The 16466-nt window shown below is 44.4% G+C and overlaps 1 protein-coding gene across 1 annotated transcript; it reads right to left on the reverse strand.

Moving 5' to 3' along the window:
- Positions 1-12391: 12391 nt before the first annotated feature.
- LOC110212949 (CARD- and ANK-domain containing inflammasome adapter protein-like) lies at positions 12392-15123 on the reverse strand. The gene has a single exon (XM_020993126.1). The coding sequence runs from the start codon at positions 14720-14722 to the stop codon at positions 12455-12457; it is 2268 nt and encodes a 755-aa protein (XP_020848785.1). The 5' UTR covers positions 14723-15123; the 3' UTR covers positions 12392-12454.
- Positions 15124-16466: the final 1343 nt, after the last annotated feature.

Consider the following 16466-nt stretch of genomic DNA (forward strand, 5'->3'; position numbering starts at 1 on the left):
GCCTACCCTACCCGTCCCCAGGCGAGGTCAGAGTTCAGGTTCAACACGTGCCACCTCTGTCTTCTCTCCCCCATTGCCCAAGGAAAGTCATCGATTGCTCCCCAAGCTGGAGCAGGAGTCCCTCTGGCTGGCCCTTCCATCAGCTCGTCATCTGCTCTACCCAGCCTCCAGTCTCTGAGCCCACCACCTTTCTTCCTTAAGACAGCACGTCCTTTTACGTGTCTAGCTCTGGGGCAAAGCCCTCCCCAGTCATGAAGACACTGGATTTCCCTTTTTGCATTTTCAGATGCTTTTTTTCTTCTTTTTTTTTTCCATGTGGAAACTTTTCTTTCTTTCCTTCAAGATACATTTCATTTGCTTGTCTTTTCTTTCTGGGCTTAATGACAATAGCCATCATTTAATAAGGAGTTTGACTCCTTTGGGCCTCTCCCTGCAAGGCCCACACATGGCCTTGAATACTGGCCTCAATTCTATGCCTGCCTTAGACTTCATTCTTTCCTTTTTAAGTAAAAAAGATCAACCTTGACTCTCCAAATCTGGGAATTTAAAAAAAACCAAGAGAGTGAACTTCCATAAGGTCAAAAGTCTCCATGCAAGGGCATCCAGGGAGTCTGGGAGGTAAGTCCACGCCTAATGTTTCAGCCAGACCAACGTCAATGCCCTGAGGATCAAAGACTTTAGTGATACAGCCCAGAGGGAGCTGAGATGAGGACTAATCCAGCATCCATGCTACTTTTGGAAGTGAACCTGGTGGGACTAACGCTACATGGGAATTGTGCTGTCTGAGCATACTTTCCCCAGAGACTGAGGCAATATAGAGGAAGGGCCCCTGATGTTTTGGGGCGGGGGGGGGGAATATTTATAGTTCTTTTCTTGCTATGTCTTTGAAGTAAATATCAATTTTTAGAAGTTAATTGGTGTTAAGTGGTTAAATGGAAATTGAGTGTTAGTCAGTAGCTGACAGCAAATTCTGAGGTGAACATACTGAAGAGTGGAGGCTCAAGCATTGGGGAAGATGCCCTTAGAACCCTGAGACTTAGCAGCCTGCCTTTGGGATAGTGAGCTCAGAGTGTATCTGCTACGTTTTGTATCCTTGACACCTCGTAAAATGTAGGTATGTAGAGCTAGAACTGGGAGATTCCTCAGAGAAGAGCTAGTCCAATAACCTTGTTATACCGACAGGCAAGCTTAGGCTCAGTGTGATTAGTTAAAAACACACACATGCGCATAACACAACAGAATCTAGAAACTAGAGGCAGGTGAGATTGGTTTTGATTCCTGAGAAAATTCTAGAGTGGATCATAGAAGTTATTGGTACATCTATGGATGGGGAAGTAATGATTCCAAAGGGCCAATGGGGCTTCATTGAGAATGGATCATGTCAGCCTCACCCATTTGCTTTTTTGACAGGATTGCTAAGTTAATAGAAGAGGGAAGTATTCTGGATTTAGTTTACCTAGGTTTTAGCAAAGTTTTTCATAAAGTATCATATTATTATTCAAATAGAGAATATGGAGAGATATGGATTCAAAACTGGTTGGGTGCTAGACTCAAAGGATTGTTTTAATGGTTCAGCGTCAATAGCAATTGATAGCTTTTTATTTGTAGGTAAGTAGGTAGATTTATTGTTGTTCAGTCATTTTTCAGTTGTCTCCAACTCTTTGTGACCCCATTTGGGGTTTTCTTGGCAAAGATACTGGGGTGGTTTGCCAGGTACAGGAAGGTACAGGAAGAAAGGTAACAAACATTTAAGTGCCTACTGTATACCAGACACTGGGTTAAAAGCTGGGGATACAAGTACAAGCAGACGGAAAAACAGTCGTTTCCCATGAGGCGATTACGTGCCAGTGGGAGAAGGCAAGGCATCAGAAGGGGCTGAAAAGCATGTGGGCGAGAGAATGCGTGGGGGCAAGTTGGGGGAAAGATTATTTTTCAGGTTTGGGTTAGACCAAATGCTTTGAGGGGAACCCTCCCATACTGAGATTTTGTGAATAAAATGCAAATTCATTTAAAAGCGTTACTGAATTCACAGTATGTTTTTGCCACTGTGTATTTTTTCAATCCATTTTTTCAGTCTACAAGGACAATTATCATCATGTGGGAAGAAAGTTTGATATATTTTTTTATTACAATATCAATGTGTGATCACTTATTGTAATGAAGAAGGAGCCAACCTTGGCATGAAGGAGACCTAAGTTCTAGGCCTGAAGATGCCTACTAGATGTATGACCTTGGGTAAGTCACTTAATCTCTAAGTACCCTAGGCAACTACCTAGAGATATCTACATTGGTAGGGGGAGTTTTATCGGTGGAAATTCTCTGTGTCAGTGAGACTACACACAAAAGGGCCCTTAGGCTGGAAATAGATGGCAACTACTGTCTCACTAGACAACCTCTGTGAAATGTTGGACCTAAAAATGTTGGCAATGGGTGCTGGCACTTTTGTGGGGACAGTCCTGGGGATGAGGAAAACCCCACTAATAGCTAGGGCTGCCCACAGGTCATTTGACTGCCTACAGGGATCAATTTCCCTTTCTGTTGAGGTCTTTAGGCAGAGGCTAGATAACTATTTTTGAAGAACATTGTATGTCTGATCAGATACAAATTGGAATCGATGGCCTGTGAAGGCCCTTCCATGGCTGAGATTTCATGGTTTTGAGCCAACAAAGGAGTTGGAGATGAAGCGGTCAAAGAGGAGGGCCTGGACATAGCTGTGTCACAAAAGCCAAGGATGAAGAGGGTATCAAGAAAGAAGGAGTGAAAGAGATTGAGGAAAGAGGGAAAAGGAAGCATATGTACAAAAAATATTTATAGCTGCTCTTTCTGCTGTGACAAAGAATTGGAAACTGAGGGAGTACTCATCAACTGGGAAATGGCTAGAGTCCAGGAGTGGGGAACTTGTGGCCTTGAGTATATATGTGGCCCTCTAGGTCCTCAAGTGTGGCCCTTTGACTGAATCTAAACTGTGAAGAACAAATCCCCTTAAGAAAAAGATTTGTTCTGTAAAACTTGGCCTCAGTCAAAAGGCCTCACCTAAGGACCTAGAGGGCCACACGTAGCGTTGAGGCTGCAGGCTACCCAGCCCTGACTAGACAAATAATGGTACATGAATGTAATGGAATGTCATTGTGCTGTCAGAAATGATGAAGGACATAGTTTCAAAGAAACCTTGGAAGACTTGTATGAACTGATGTAGAGTGAAGTGAGCAGAACCAGGAGAAGTTTTTTTACAATAAAAATATTATAAATACAAATAACATTGAAAGACTCAGGAACGTTGAACAATTCAAGGACCAGCCATGATTCTAGGGGACTCACGATGAAACTTGCTCCCCACCTTCTGACAGAGAAGTGAAGGTCTCAGCGGGCAGACTGAGACATGTATGTGTTGGACATGGCCAACTTAGGAATTTGTTTTGCTTGACTATACATATTTTTCATAGTTTTTAAGTTGGGGAAAGGGCAAAGGGGTAGAAAGAAGAGCAGGAATATTTTCTGGATTAATAAAGTTAAATTAAAAAAAACCAGTGATGGCTGGTGCTTTAGTCTGATCAAGAGATTGGTAATAGTAAAGTCATTAATGATCGGGGAGAATACAGTTTAAATCAGGGGTTCTTAACCTGGTGTTTGTGAATTTGCTTTTAAAATATTTATGTTATAGATAGATGTATGTCTATATTATAGTTTTAGTCATTTTCAGTCTTGTCCAACTCTTTGTGACCCACATGGGGTTTTCTTGGCAGAGATACTGGAGCAATGGGTCATTTCCTTCTCCAGCTCATTTCACAGATGAGGAAACTGAGGCAAATAGGGTTAAATGACTTGCCCAGGGTCACACAGCTAGTAAGTATATGAGGCTGGATTTGAACTCAAGAAGTCTTCCTGACTCCAGATGTGGTACTCTATCCACTGTACCACTTAGCTGCAACTATATCTGTATATACATACATGTATACATGCATATATATATATATATATGTATAAATACACTATATATATATGTAACTATATTTCAATATAACTGGATTCCTTTGCAATTTTATCCATTTTATTTTATGCATATGAAAACATGCTTCTGAGAAAGGGTCCAATGTTCGCCAGAGAGCCTGAAGGGACCAGGACACAACAGAGGTTAAGAACCCCTGGATTTAGTAACTTGGTGTGGGCATGCAGTGCCAAAAGCAGAAACAGCCTGTGCCCAGAATTAGGAAACTCCAGGCTCACTCTAGAAAGTGTGGTCCTCAATGGATGTAGAGTGAGGCAGCGATCAAGCCTGGAAGAGATAAACTGAATCCAGAAGCCAGTCTGTTGGGAGGATGGCCACTGAGTGCTGATATCCAATGGGCCAAGGCATGTTGCCACTTGGGGTTCAAAGACAAGGGAATACACCCAAAACTAACTCCCTGAAAAGCATGGTGGGCATTGCCAGACCTCATGCAGCTGCCAGGGGCTTAGTTCTTTCTTTCTGAAGGCATGAACATTGCTGGCCATGCCAATGTTCTCCTTGGCCTCGGTGTAGGCCTGCTGCCTCTTGCAGACTTTTCCGCCCCCAGCCTGCACTTTGGAGACAGAAGACAGATTAACTGTTGAGGAAGTGGAGACAGCCGGGGGAGGAAGTACAAGTGGGCCATAGAATACCCTTTCCAGAAGTTTGGCAGTGAAAAGGGGATGAGAGATAGGACGATGGCTGGAGTGGCTAACAGGATGGAGAGAAGAGTGTGTGTGTGTGTGTGTGTGTGTGTGTGTGTGTGTGTGTGTGTGTGTGTGTGTGTGTCTGTGTCTGTGTGTCTGTGTTTTGAGACAGGGAAGCATTGAGTATGTTTGCAGTCTAATGAGAAAACAGATATTGAAAATATTTCCAAGTTGAAGGAACCAGGGATGTTTATCCTAGGAAGACAAGACTCGGGGAATAAAAGGCTTGTTCTGGTGGGAGCTGCAAAGGGGAAAATATAGTAGACAAGTGACTACAAATGCTGAATAGACAAGAGCTGTCCCCGCATGGTATGAGCTGCCTGTGGAGGTAATGAGTTCCCCCTTCTTGGAGGTCTTCAAGCAGAGACTCGATGCCCACTTGTGGGCAATGTTATAGTGGACATTCCTTTTGGATATGGCCCCTGAGATCTCTTCCAGCTCTCAAAGTTTGTGATTCTGTCAAGGGAAGAGGATGGTCCACATCCAATGCCCCAGAAGAGGCAGGAGGGAAGAGGACCAAGAGTGATGATGAATGGGGACAATTGATGGGATGGCCACCTCTTCCTGAGACTGGAGGGAAGGACCATGGGATTTAGGGTTGGCTGCACAGCTGAGGATTCATTTAGTCCAAGCTTTCATCTGGCAGAGGAACTTGATGCCCAGAGGGATGAAGAAAATGACTCCAGGCCACTGGATGGTCAGGAGGTGAACCCGGTTATCTGACAGTCCCAGGCTCTTTGTCAAGTGCAGAAGTTCTTAACTCTTTTTTGGGTTAGGGACCCCTTTGGCTCCTTTGCTCTACTGGTTGATAGGTGTAGACACAGAGAGTTTTTAAGGGATTGAAGAAGGAAGGTAGAGGGAGGCATTGCCAGAAAAGGAAGGGGGCCTGATAATGGTCCTTAGAAATCTGGCCTCAGTCACACAGAACGGGGCTCAAGTCGACACTGATATCACTTGACTGTGTGATTCTAATCAAGTCACTGTAATGTGTGAAAAAAACATGGGGACTTTGGTGGATTGCAAACTTAGTAGAATCTGCTGTGTGATGTAGCAGCCAAAAAAAAAGCTAATTCATTTTTTGTCTGCATTAAGAGGGGAGTGGCTGTAGGAATGGAGAGGTGATAATCCCACTGTACAATCTCGTCAGACCTCATGTGGAAGATTGTGTTCAGTTCTGGATGCCATGATGTAATCATGGCCCTCATGGATCTCAGAACTTGGGAGGGGAGATAAGGCAAATCAATACAACACAAAATTGTGTGTTCTATGCATGAGAGATCCAAAGTACTCTGCAAGATCCTGGTGTATGTTTGTGGGGGGTCAGGGGATCAGAGAAGTATACATGGAGGACTGGAACTGGGTATGATTTCATCCAGCAAAGATATAAGGGCCAGGGTTGGGGGCAGACATGCTGGGCATAGGGGACAGCATTAAACAAAGATGCAATGGTGGGAAATTGTGGAATGTGTTTGGGGGAACAGCCAATAAGGAGTCTACTCTGGCCGGAGCCCAGAACACATGAGGGTGAAGGGTAGCCAATGAGGCCAGCAAATACAGGTTGGAAAAATAGGATGAAATGTGCAAATTGACATCCAGCTGCCAGCAACATATCATCTTCCCATTGCATCTTTGTATTTTATCTTTTTATAGCTCAGAACAACTCCAAGACTTAATTGTCATAGCAAGACCTTTCAAGTCAGTTGTTACCAAGTGGTTTACATGTGTTTTTCTTCACCCCATGAATTATATCACACTCACAGAGAAAACAAAAGGCGTTTTGATTTGTTCCTTCAAAAAAAAATTCATTGTTTCACCGCACGTGGAAGAAAACAAATCCATTTTCCAGTATAGGTGCTGCATTAATTGTTTACATGTGAGGTGGGGTGTGGGGATGAACACATGGACTTTGGAGTCTTTAAAGAGATTTACTTTGGAAGGGAATCTGGACATTCTGGAATCCTTCATACACATTTTCTGTGGTTTTCATTTAAGAGAGGAAGAGATTTCCAAGGTTTTCCTTGGTTTTGTTTGATTTAATTTCACGCTCACTGAGGCTTGCTTCTATCCCAGCCCCGACACCTTGAACTTATCTTGACTTCACTCCACTATGTAGCCCTGCTGGGCTTCTGAAGAGCTTTTGGCTTTTAAGCCCTTTGCCTTGGAAACAAACTCGGCAGCCTTAATGGAAATCACAGCACATTTTTCTAACTGATCCCAGCTAAGCCACCAAAAATACCAGAGGACCATGAGGATTCTTCATCCTTTGCTTGGGTCTGTCTTGAAAGGGAATGGAGACCTTGGAGGACTTTAGCATCTGTGCCGTTGTGGGTGCAGTTCATTTCAAGCCAGAGCAGGGATTACTGCTGAGCCTTTCATGGGGGCCCAGCTTTCCCCACCACTTGATCTCTCTCTCTCTCTCTCTCTCTCTCTCTCTCTCTCTCTCTCTCTCTCTCTCTCTCTCTCTCTCTCTCTCTCCTCTCTCTCTCTCTCTCTCTCTCTCTCTCTCTCTCTCTTTCTCTCTCTCTCTCTCTCTCTGTCTCCTCTCTCTCTCTCTCTCTCTCTCTCTCTCTCTCTCTCTGTCTGTCTCTCTCTCTCTCTCCCCCTCTCTCTCCTTATGTCCCTTTCTCGCTCTTCCTTTCTCTCTCCCTCTTTCTCTTCCTTTCCCTTTTCCTCTCTCTTTCTTTCTTCCTTCCTCTCTGTCTCTTCCCCCGCCTTCCTCTCTCTCTCTCTGTCTCCTCACACAATCACCCGTCGGCCTATGGGGTTTATTATTACTATTATTATAGAGGCAGCTTTGGAGCCAGGAAGACCTGGATTAGAGTCTTGTCTCTAACATACACTCACTCTGTGACTCTGGTAAGTTGCTTAACCTCTCAATGCTCCATGAAATTTTGAGTGTAAGCTTTAAAGAATGTGCAGACCTGCATTGGTAGAGGGAGTTTTCTCACCCGGGAGTCCCCTTTACCTTTAAAATTTTAGGACTAGTCCCTTTCATTAGTATTATGGTTATTAACATTTTGCTCCTGTTCCCTATCTCAGCTTAAGACTTCAGATTGTTTCACAAATAGAAACCGTGCAGGTTTAGAGAAAGAGGATCTGATTCTGTCCTTCCTGTAAATGCTGCTTCAGATGCTACCTCCTCCGTACAGTTTCCCTGATCTTTCCCTCCCTGGACCATGCATAATACTTACAAAAATGTAGGCAAAAATCTATCTGCAAAGACAAAGTAGTCCAGTAAGCATCAGAATAAGGAGTGATGTACAGCATTTGCATTTAACAATGTGAAACCAACTAATTGGGGAAAAACCCCATACAGGGCTCTGCTTCCCTTTCTAGGTCCACCTGAAATCCCCACCATTATCTTGGGCTTTGTTTTTTCTTCTGAAAAACGGCTTACCAACCCACCCAAAGCCCGCTTCATCATAGTCACTCTATAGACTGCTCTGGTCTGCTGCTCTTGCTTTCTTCACTCCCTATGGGTTTTCCACATTTCCTCATATTCTTCTCACTTGTCAGTAGACACAGCAGACAATGTTCCATGACATTAAGATGCCATCTTCTGTTCAGCCCATCTCCACTCATCATCTGTGGCGGCTGTTACACAATGAAGCTGCTGGTGGCTTGGTCACCTCTCCGAGACTCTCTTCCTTCATCTATAGAGTGAGGATGACAAAATGGACCCACCCAGGGTTGGTGTGAGGCCCAATGACTAGATGCAGTTAGTCTCAGACTGGGCCTCACCTCTATCCACCCTGGGCATCTCCCTGGGCATCTCAGTGCCTTTCATAGTCACACCGCCACAGCAGGCACAGCCCATCTGCTTTCTATCTCTTGTTCTGAAAACGGCAGTGAGAGCAACTTTGCCACTGCTTTTGAAAAGTGTGTGTCAATAGATTGTCCTGTTTCCACTCTCTTTCCTTGTGACTCCCTAGACTAAAATTCCCTTCCTTAGCCCCTGCGTCCCCAGGCGTAGGGTTTTCACTATCTCCCTTTTGTCTTTGCATCCTCATTGCTTAGCACAGTGCCTGGCACAAAGTAAGCACTCACTGAAAGCTTTTTCATTTATTCAGATTTTAAAATGCTGTATAAATGTCAGTTATAATTTATTTGTTTTGTACTGTTACAAAATAAAGCTACACCTTTCTTATGCAGTTTTCCCATCTCTCTTTAATTAAAAATTATCTCAATTTAATTCAATTAGCATTTTTCCTAAGCACCTGGCATTTGCCAGACTTTGCACTAAGTGATGGGGAGGCTAAAACATAAATGAAAAGCACTGTCCTCAAGTTTTTTAAAACTTATTTTAAATTAGCAACCATTTATTTTCTCTCCTTCTGAACTCCCCTTCTTGCAAAAAAAGAAAAAAGAAAATACAAACCTTTGTACCAAATATGAGTAATCAAACAAAATAAATTCTCACATTGTGTTTCATTTTGTACGTTGAACCCATCAGTTCTCCATCAGGAGATCTGATCATCTGCTTCCTCATCGGTCCCCTAAAATCACAGCTGGTCATTGATTTGTCCCTATGCTATTGCTGCCATAGTCTCTGTTCTTTTCCTGGTTCGATTTGCTTCACTCTTCATCAGTTTGTACAAATCTTCCCAGGCTTCTCTGAAACCACGCCCTTTGTCATTTCTTATGGCACAACAGTAGTATAGCATATAAACAATCATTTGTTTAACTGGTTCCCCAGTCAATGGATGCCCCTGTAACTTCTGATTCTTTGACGGTACAAAGAGATCTGCTGTACATATTTTTCTGCCTATGAGGTTTTTTCCCCCTTCTTTTATCTCTTTGAAGTGTAGGCCTAGACTAGGGGTGGGGAACCTATGGCTTTGAGGTCACCTGTGGTCCTCGAGGTCCTCAAGTGCAGACCTTTGACTGAATCCAAACTGCACAGAACAAATCCCCTTCATAAAAGGATTTGTTCTGTAAAACTTGGACTCAAAGGGCCGAACTTGAGGACCTAGAGGGCCACAGGTTCCCCATCCTTGAGCGTGTGTTAAATAGCTAGGTCAAAGGGTGTGCTCATCTTAGTGAATGCTGGGGCAGTTGTTCAGAATGGCTGGACCAGCTTACAGATCCAGCCACAGCATTAATTTGCGTGTTTTCCCATACCCCCTCCAACAGTTATTGTTTTCCTTTTTTGTCATCTTTGCCAGTTTGATAGGGGTGAGGCGGACTCTAGAGTTTACATTAGTCTGCATTTCTTCTTCAAGAGACTTACATGACACAGTTAATGGAGTGCCAGGAAGACTTGGGTTCAGATCCCACCTTTCATACTTACCAGCTGCTTGGGAACTTGCCTTTGTCAAGCCTCACTTTGTTTATCTGTAAAATGGCAGTAACTGTAGTAGTATGAGGTCCAAATGAGCTCATGGAGAGAGAGCACTTTGTAGACTTTACTATATTAAATAACCATCAGTTGTTATTAGTGTTACTGAGGGATACAGCCGATGCCCTGATTAATAATACACCCCACAGCCAGGGAACTCCAACAAAGGCACTCTTAGATGACACAGGCCTGAGGACAGCCTGGGGAACCTGGCCCCAAAGAAAGGCAGGGTTGGGGCTCTGTTTGAACCCCAGAATAACGATATCTCTAAAATAAAGGTCAGGTAGAGTTTGTGCCTAGGGTCCTCGACCAAAAAGATACTCTGTGTACAATATGGGAACAAATGCAAAAGCATGAAGTACTCAGCAAATGGATGAGCTTCACTCCTCCCCAGAAAGGAGATGAACTTGGGATTGCCATTGGCACAACCGTCCGTCTTCCTTTTCCCAGAGAGTCCTATACGTTCTTCCCAGGACTACTAACCCTGCGGCTGGCTCCCCCCAAAAGGTAAACATGCTTCATAACTAGACATTGAAGGAGCCAACCCTTTCCTGTCACACTCATATTGTCCATCTCTCACTGACTTTGTATTCCAGGTAGGACGCTCCTCCGGAATGAGATGGTCTACCTTCTTCCTTCTCTCTAGAAAGTCCAGCACCTAAATGTCTAATTTCACTAATTTTTGAACTAAATAGTTACCCAAGAGTCAAGTCTCAAAACTGTCGATATCCAGGCAATCTCCCTTCTTTGATATATGGCTAGATTCTGAGATCAAGTTGTCTGGGAGATTCCATATACACTTTCTCTACCCTGGAGGTTAGAATTCAGGAACTTCTCTCCTCAGGCTATGTGCACATGTTCTGCCCCCCTCCCCCCATGTATCTGCTGTAAATAGCCCTTGCTGCCCTGAGGTGCAGATTCTACTCCTTCCATTTACTAGGTATATGGCCGTGGGCAAATCCCTTCATCTCCCTGGGCCTCAGTTTCCTCAGCTGTAAAATGAGACAAGCTGGACTAGAGCTGTACTAGATGATCTTTAAGGTGCCCTCTGGCATCAGGGCTGTATTTCTATGGTAAGTGCATGGAATCTCCTGAGGACAAACTTTTTTGTTCATAGCCGTTCGTGAAGACCCCAGGTTAAAGTTCACGAAGATTGATAAGTAGCATGGTATGGGAGAAAACTTGGCTTACAGTCAGGAGAGAAGTGGATTTCAGTTTCATCTCTCCATGAGCAAGTCACTTTATCTCTTGGAGCCTCTGTTTCCTTAGCTATAAAACGGATTTAGTAACACCTGCAGGGTGGTGCTATGGTACTGGTGGGGTACTCCTAGTGTGATGACTCCCTTTGCCAATGAAGGTCACAGATCAATAGCCTCTGTATGACTTAGAAGATAATTTCTGGAAAGTTACTTGTCTGGGGCATATTAAGGTTGCAGAATCCCAGAACTGGAAGGAACCTCAGTGAATGTCTAGTCCAATCTCTATCTGAAAATGAATTCCCCATTAAAATAATGGCCATCTAGTCTCTTCGTGAAAGTCTCTACCCCACTTTCCACATCTTTGTGTGTGTGTGGTGTGTGTGTGTGTTAGGCAATCAGGGTTAAGTGACTTGCCCAGGGTCACCCAGCCAGGAAGTGTCAAGTGTCTGAGGCTGGATTTGAACTGAGGTTTTCTTCTGCCTCTAGGGCTGGTTCTCTTACCCACTGCACCACCTCGCTGCCCCCCACTTCCCACATCTTGATGCAGGTCATTCCACTTAAGGATAGCCCTAATCATCAGGAAATTGTTTTTTCCTGACATCGAGTCTCAATTTGCTTCTTTGCAATTTCCATTGCTTGTTTCTGGTTCTACTATCTGGGGCTGAGCAGGAAAAGCTGGTCTCCCCTTCATATGATAAACCCTCAAACACTAGAAGACAGCTATCATGTCTCCCTGACATTCCCCCCCCACTTCCTGCCCAGAGTCTAAACAGACTTCTAAACAGACTTAATGTCTTTACCATATCCTCAGATGATATGGTCCCTCCTTCACTATCTTGGTCGTCTTCTTCAGGATACCTGCCATCTTACCAATGGCTTTCCTCCATTGGTTTTTAAAAATGTTTTCCTGCAGGAACCTCTAAGTTAGGAAGTACCTAAGGTGGGATTTGAACCCATCTCTCCTGACTGTTAAGTTCAACACTCTACCTAATTAGCCACACTGCCTCCTACTCTTAAGTTTTAATAAAGGATCTTCCTAAGTTGTTGGGTGCACAAAGTACAATATCTATATTGGCTATTATAGTTATTAGGATGGCCATTGGTGGGGGTGATTCCTGCAGCAATGGACTCACACATCCTTGAAATATTGAAGTATCTTTTTTATTAGAATTATAACTATGCCTCCACAATAACTAAGTGAACCTCCTCCATTTTCCTCAGGCTTCTATCTTGTTAGGAGCATTTTTTTTTTCAGCAGGGTCACAATCTGCTCTTGGCTCTCTGTATTGGCACCCTCTGCCACCTGCAGGGGCGTCTTCCCAAGGCTGTTGGCTGCCTGTAAGTCAGGTTTCTCTCCCTGAGAACAGCTTATCAGGGAAGTGACGGAGCTCCAGTGCCCAGTTTTGCAAGCACAGTGTAACGGGGTGTCTCTGTTGTTGTCTAAGGCATTCACAGCAGCCCCACGGCTCATCAGCAGTTTGACCAAGTCCCCGTGGCCCTGTTCGGCTGCCAAGTGCAGCGGGGTCTTTCGGTAGATGTTTCGCTCATTGATGTTTTTGTTTTTACCCACCTCGAGGAAGACTTTCACCATCTCCACGTTGCCTTTGAGGGCCGCGTAATGTAGGGAAGAAAAGCCATCCATGTCTCTAGCTCCAAACCTGACCTTGTGGATCAGCATAGATTTTACCACATCAAGATAACCCCCAGATGTTGCCCAATGAAGTGGGGTCTTCTTTTCTTTGTCAGGCATATTGGGGTCGGAGCCAGAATAGAGTAGTAGCTCTACCATGGACTTGTCACCTGCCCGGGCAGCCAGGTGTAAAGGGGTCATGGATAGCTTATTTTTCACATTTGTATCTGCTTTGTGCTGAATCAGCTGGGCAGCAGTGTCCAGGTTCCTTCTTTCGCTGGTGATGTGGAGGGGGGCAGTCTGCTCGGTGGTGAGGGTATTGATCTGGGCCCCTGCATGGATCAGCAAGCTGACCATCTCGTGTTTATTGTGCCAGGCTGCAACATGGAGGGGGGTCTGACCATTCCACCCTGGGATGTTAGGATCCATGCCACTGTCCAACAGGAGCTCTGCAGTATAAATGGCACCTGTCTTAACCGCCAGGTGCAGAGCAGACTCCAAAGAGGCCGTCTTGGCCTCCAGGTTGGCCCCCTTTTGGATCAGTACTTCAGCACATGCAGTCCTATCCATCTCAGCCGCCAAGAGTAAGGGTGTATAATGGTTATCATTCTGCACATTTAGGTCAGTGCCTCTATCTACCAAGGCGGCCACAACTCCAGGAAGATTCTTCCGGATGCCTTCAAAAAGTGCCTGCTCCCTGGTTTCAGAGGGCAGGGTTGCTGAATATTTTAGCAACAGCCGAATAACATCTTGGTCATCATGGTGGAAAGCATTGTGGAGAATGCCAGAGTCTGCGTTAATCCCAGCTGTTAACAATATTTTTATGGCTTCATCCAAACTATTTATCTCAGAGGAATCTGAAGCTAGGTCTTCCCTGGGATCCCTGCCATCCAAGAGATCATCATTTTCTGGGAACACCTGCACCCCTTGGCTCTCTTCTTGGGGAGCTGACCTGTACTGGAAATGATAAGGGTTCTCAGTGTTTTCTTCCAGCATCTGTCTCATAAGGGAGCACTGGCCACCTTGTAAACTGAAACCCAGGGGAATCTTGATGTCTCTTTCTAAGTAGTTGCTGCTCATCCCTCCGTGGAGAACTTTCACGGCATCCCCATGGGCCCTTTCGGCAGCTCTTTGCAAAAGAGACTTCTCTTTCCCATCCTTTCCTTTTGCCCTAGAGCCTTTGGTCATTGGATAATTGAGGAGTTCAGCCAGGTCATCGGCCATTGCTATACCCAGTGGGCTTTCTCTTGGGAACATTACTTCATTGATGTATTTGTCTTCTAGAACATTCTCTTTGTCAGGTACATCTCCCTTACCTGATGTAGTGAGGGGACAGATGGGAGGAGCGGGACTGTTCCCAGGAGTCTGAGTTGGCGGGTACTGTCTAATTTTAGCAGCCACATAAGAAGTTGTCTTTGGCTTGAGTGAAGCTTCCTGGACCCCTGTACTCTGCTTCCAGTAGACTTGCTTGTCAGGTATTTCCAGGCTATCTTTGCCCCTATCCAGCAAGGGACCCACTAGTTGCCTTCCAGCCCCTCGGATGATCTCTTCTGTGCCCATGGTATATTTCCTTATGACATGATACAAGTCAGGCTCCAGTTGTTTCAGACATGGGTAAAAAAACATTTGGCAAGCATGTTCTCCTTGGGAAATTAATATGTCCAAGACACGGGTCACTTTTTCAAGGTGTGTCTTGTAGTAGGACACAGCCAACTTTTGTTGGTGTGTGAAAATCCCATAGTCCACCAGTCTCTTGATGAGAACATCGGAATCCTTAATGCCTGCTGCCAGCTCCCCCTTCTTCATCTTCATTACTTCTGCTGCATAAGGACTGCTCTGGCTGTGGGTTGAAGAACACATCATGAGATGGTTAAGTCATCTGCAGGCTGATTGAAGGGCCGGTCAATGCTGGGGCTTGAGACGGAAAGATCAAAGGAACAATGATATTTCACAGATTCTTGTCTCAAGAACAACTGTGTCCCGGAGAGTCAAGTTTCAAATAGGAATAATCAGAGACAGGGGGAAAGAAATACAGATCTGCTCTCCTTTGTCAGAGCTGCCATATTTCACTCTGGATCCTTGACAGTTCAGGACTCTAACCAAATAAAAAAGAATAACTAGAAAAGAAGGACAAGGAAATTAAAAAAAAAAAGCCAGGCCAGGAATCAATTTGGCAAATGTACTTTGTTTGATCCACAGTAATTTGGGAAGCAAGGAGATAGCTTTCTGGGGTGGCCTGGCCAGTTAGGAGGGAAGTCTCCCCATCTGTGGCAACTTCCCTTTAGTGGGAAGTCTCAGGTACCCTTTATGTAGGTAGTAATGTAAGCAACCTTTCATGATGACAACAAAAGCCCTTAGTGACTGTCGCTATGAAGACTTGCCTTTCATGAAACATTGAAGAAAATGGAAGATACTATGAGCAGCAGAGGAGAGAGGTCCATGTAGGCAATTCCCCTTGATCAGTCTGATTCCATTCAGTTCAATTCCATTCAAATGAATCCAATCCAGTCCAGTTCAGTTCAACAAACATTTATTGGACATCTATTCTATGCCAGGAGCTGGATGAGAGGCCAGGGGTACTACGAGGAAAATAGAATAGTCTGGAAGGCAGTATAGTACAACAGGAAAAGCATTGTAGTTGGAGCCAAAAGAATTTACATTGGAATTCTACCTGTTCCTGATTACCTGGGATTAAACTCTACAGATAGTTTACTCATCTGTAAAATGATGAGACTAGATTAAATGTCCTCTGAAGTCCTTTCACACAAGAGCCAAGATCCCATGAGTTTCAAGGAGTTTCTTCTTCTGGGGGTGGGGAGGATACAACATGTGTGCCCAATCCGTGTCATCTAACACAAGGTGATTTAAGAGGGAGAGGACACCTGAGGGAATCTAGAAAGGTTTTGAGTCAGCAATGACATCTGCGTTGTGCTCTGAAGGAAACTAGCCATTCATTTCAGGAGGCCGTGGTGAGGAGGGATCCCATTCTAGGCATGAGGGACAGCCTATGTAAAGACATGGAGATGGGAAGCAGAGTGTTATATATGGGGAATGGCTCATAGGCCAGTCGGGCTAAAATGGAGAGTGTATGAAATGGGGGGTGGGGAGGGAAGGTTAAAAAGAAGTGGGACTTGAAGGTTGGTGGGAGCCAGATTGTGGAGAGATTTGAATGCTAGGCTAAGAATTTTGTATTTTATCCTTGTGGCAATAGGGAACCAGTAGAGACTTTTTGGTTTTTTTGGGGTTTTATTTTTTTGTGGAATGATATGGTCATATTTGAAGAAATGATAAAAGCCTATCTAAAAATAACCAACATTTATATGGAGCTTTTAGTTTTGAAAAGCATTTTATAAATATTATCTCATTTAATTACACAACATCCCCTGGGAGGTAGGTGCTATTATTATCCCCATTTTTTAGTTGAGGAAGGTGAGGTAGAGAGGGTAAGTGACTTGTCCAGGGAGGGTTACACAATAAATGTCTGAGACAGGATTTGAACTCAGTTTTTCCTGACTCCAACTTTGACAGTCTCTCTAATGAACCACCTCGACACTCCTACTGTACCTATCGGCATATCACCCCATCATGCACACTCTGGTTCAACTTC

Source organism: Phascolarctos cinereus, unplaced genomic scaffold, assembly GCF_003287225.1.
Source record: "Phascolarctos cinereus isolate Bilbo 61053 unplaced genomic scaffold, phaCin_HiC Scaffold_5;HRSCAF=322, whole genome shotgun sequence".
NCBI classification, from domain to species: domain Eukaryota; kingdom Metazoa; phylum Chordata; class Mammalia; order Diprotodontia; family Phascolarctidae; genus Phascolarctos; species Phascolarctos cinereus.

Bases quoted from the DNA above. Each gene is read 5' to 3' on its own strand.
- LOC110212949 (XM_020993126.1), bottom strand. From the start codon at position 14,722: ATGATGTGTTCTTCAACCCACAGCCAGAGCAGTCCTTATGCAGCAGAA.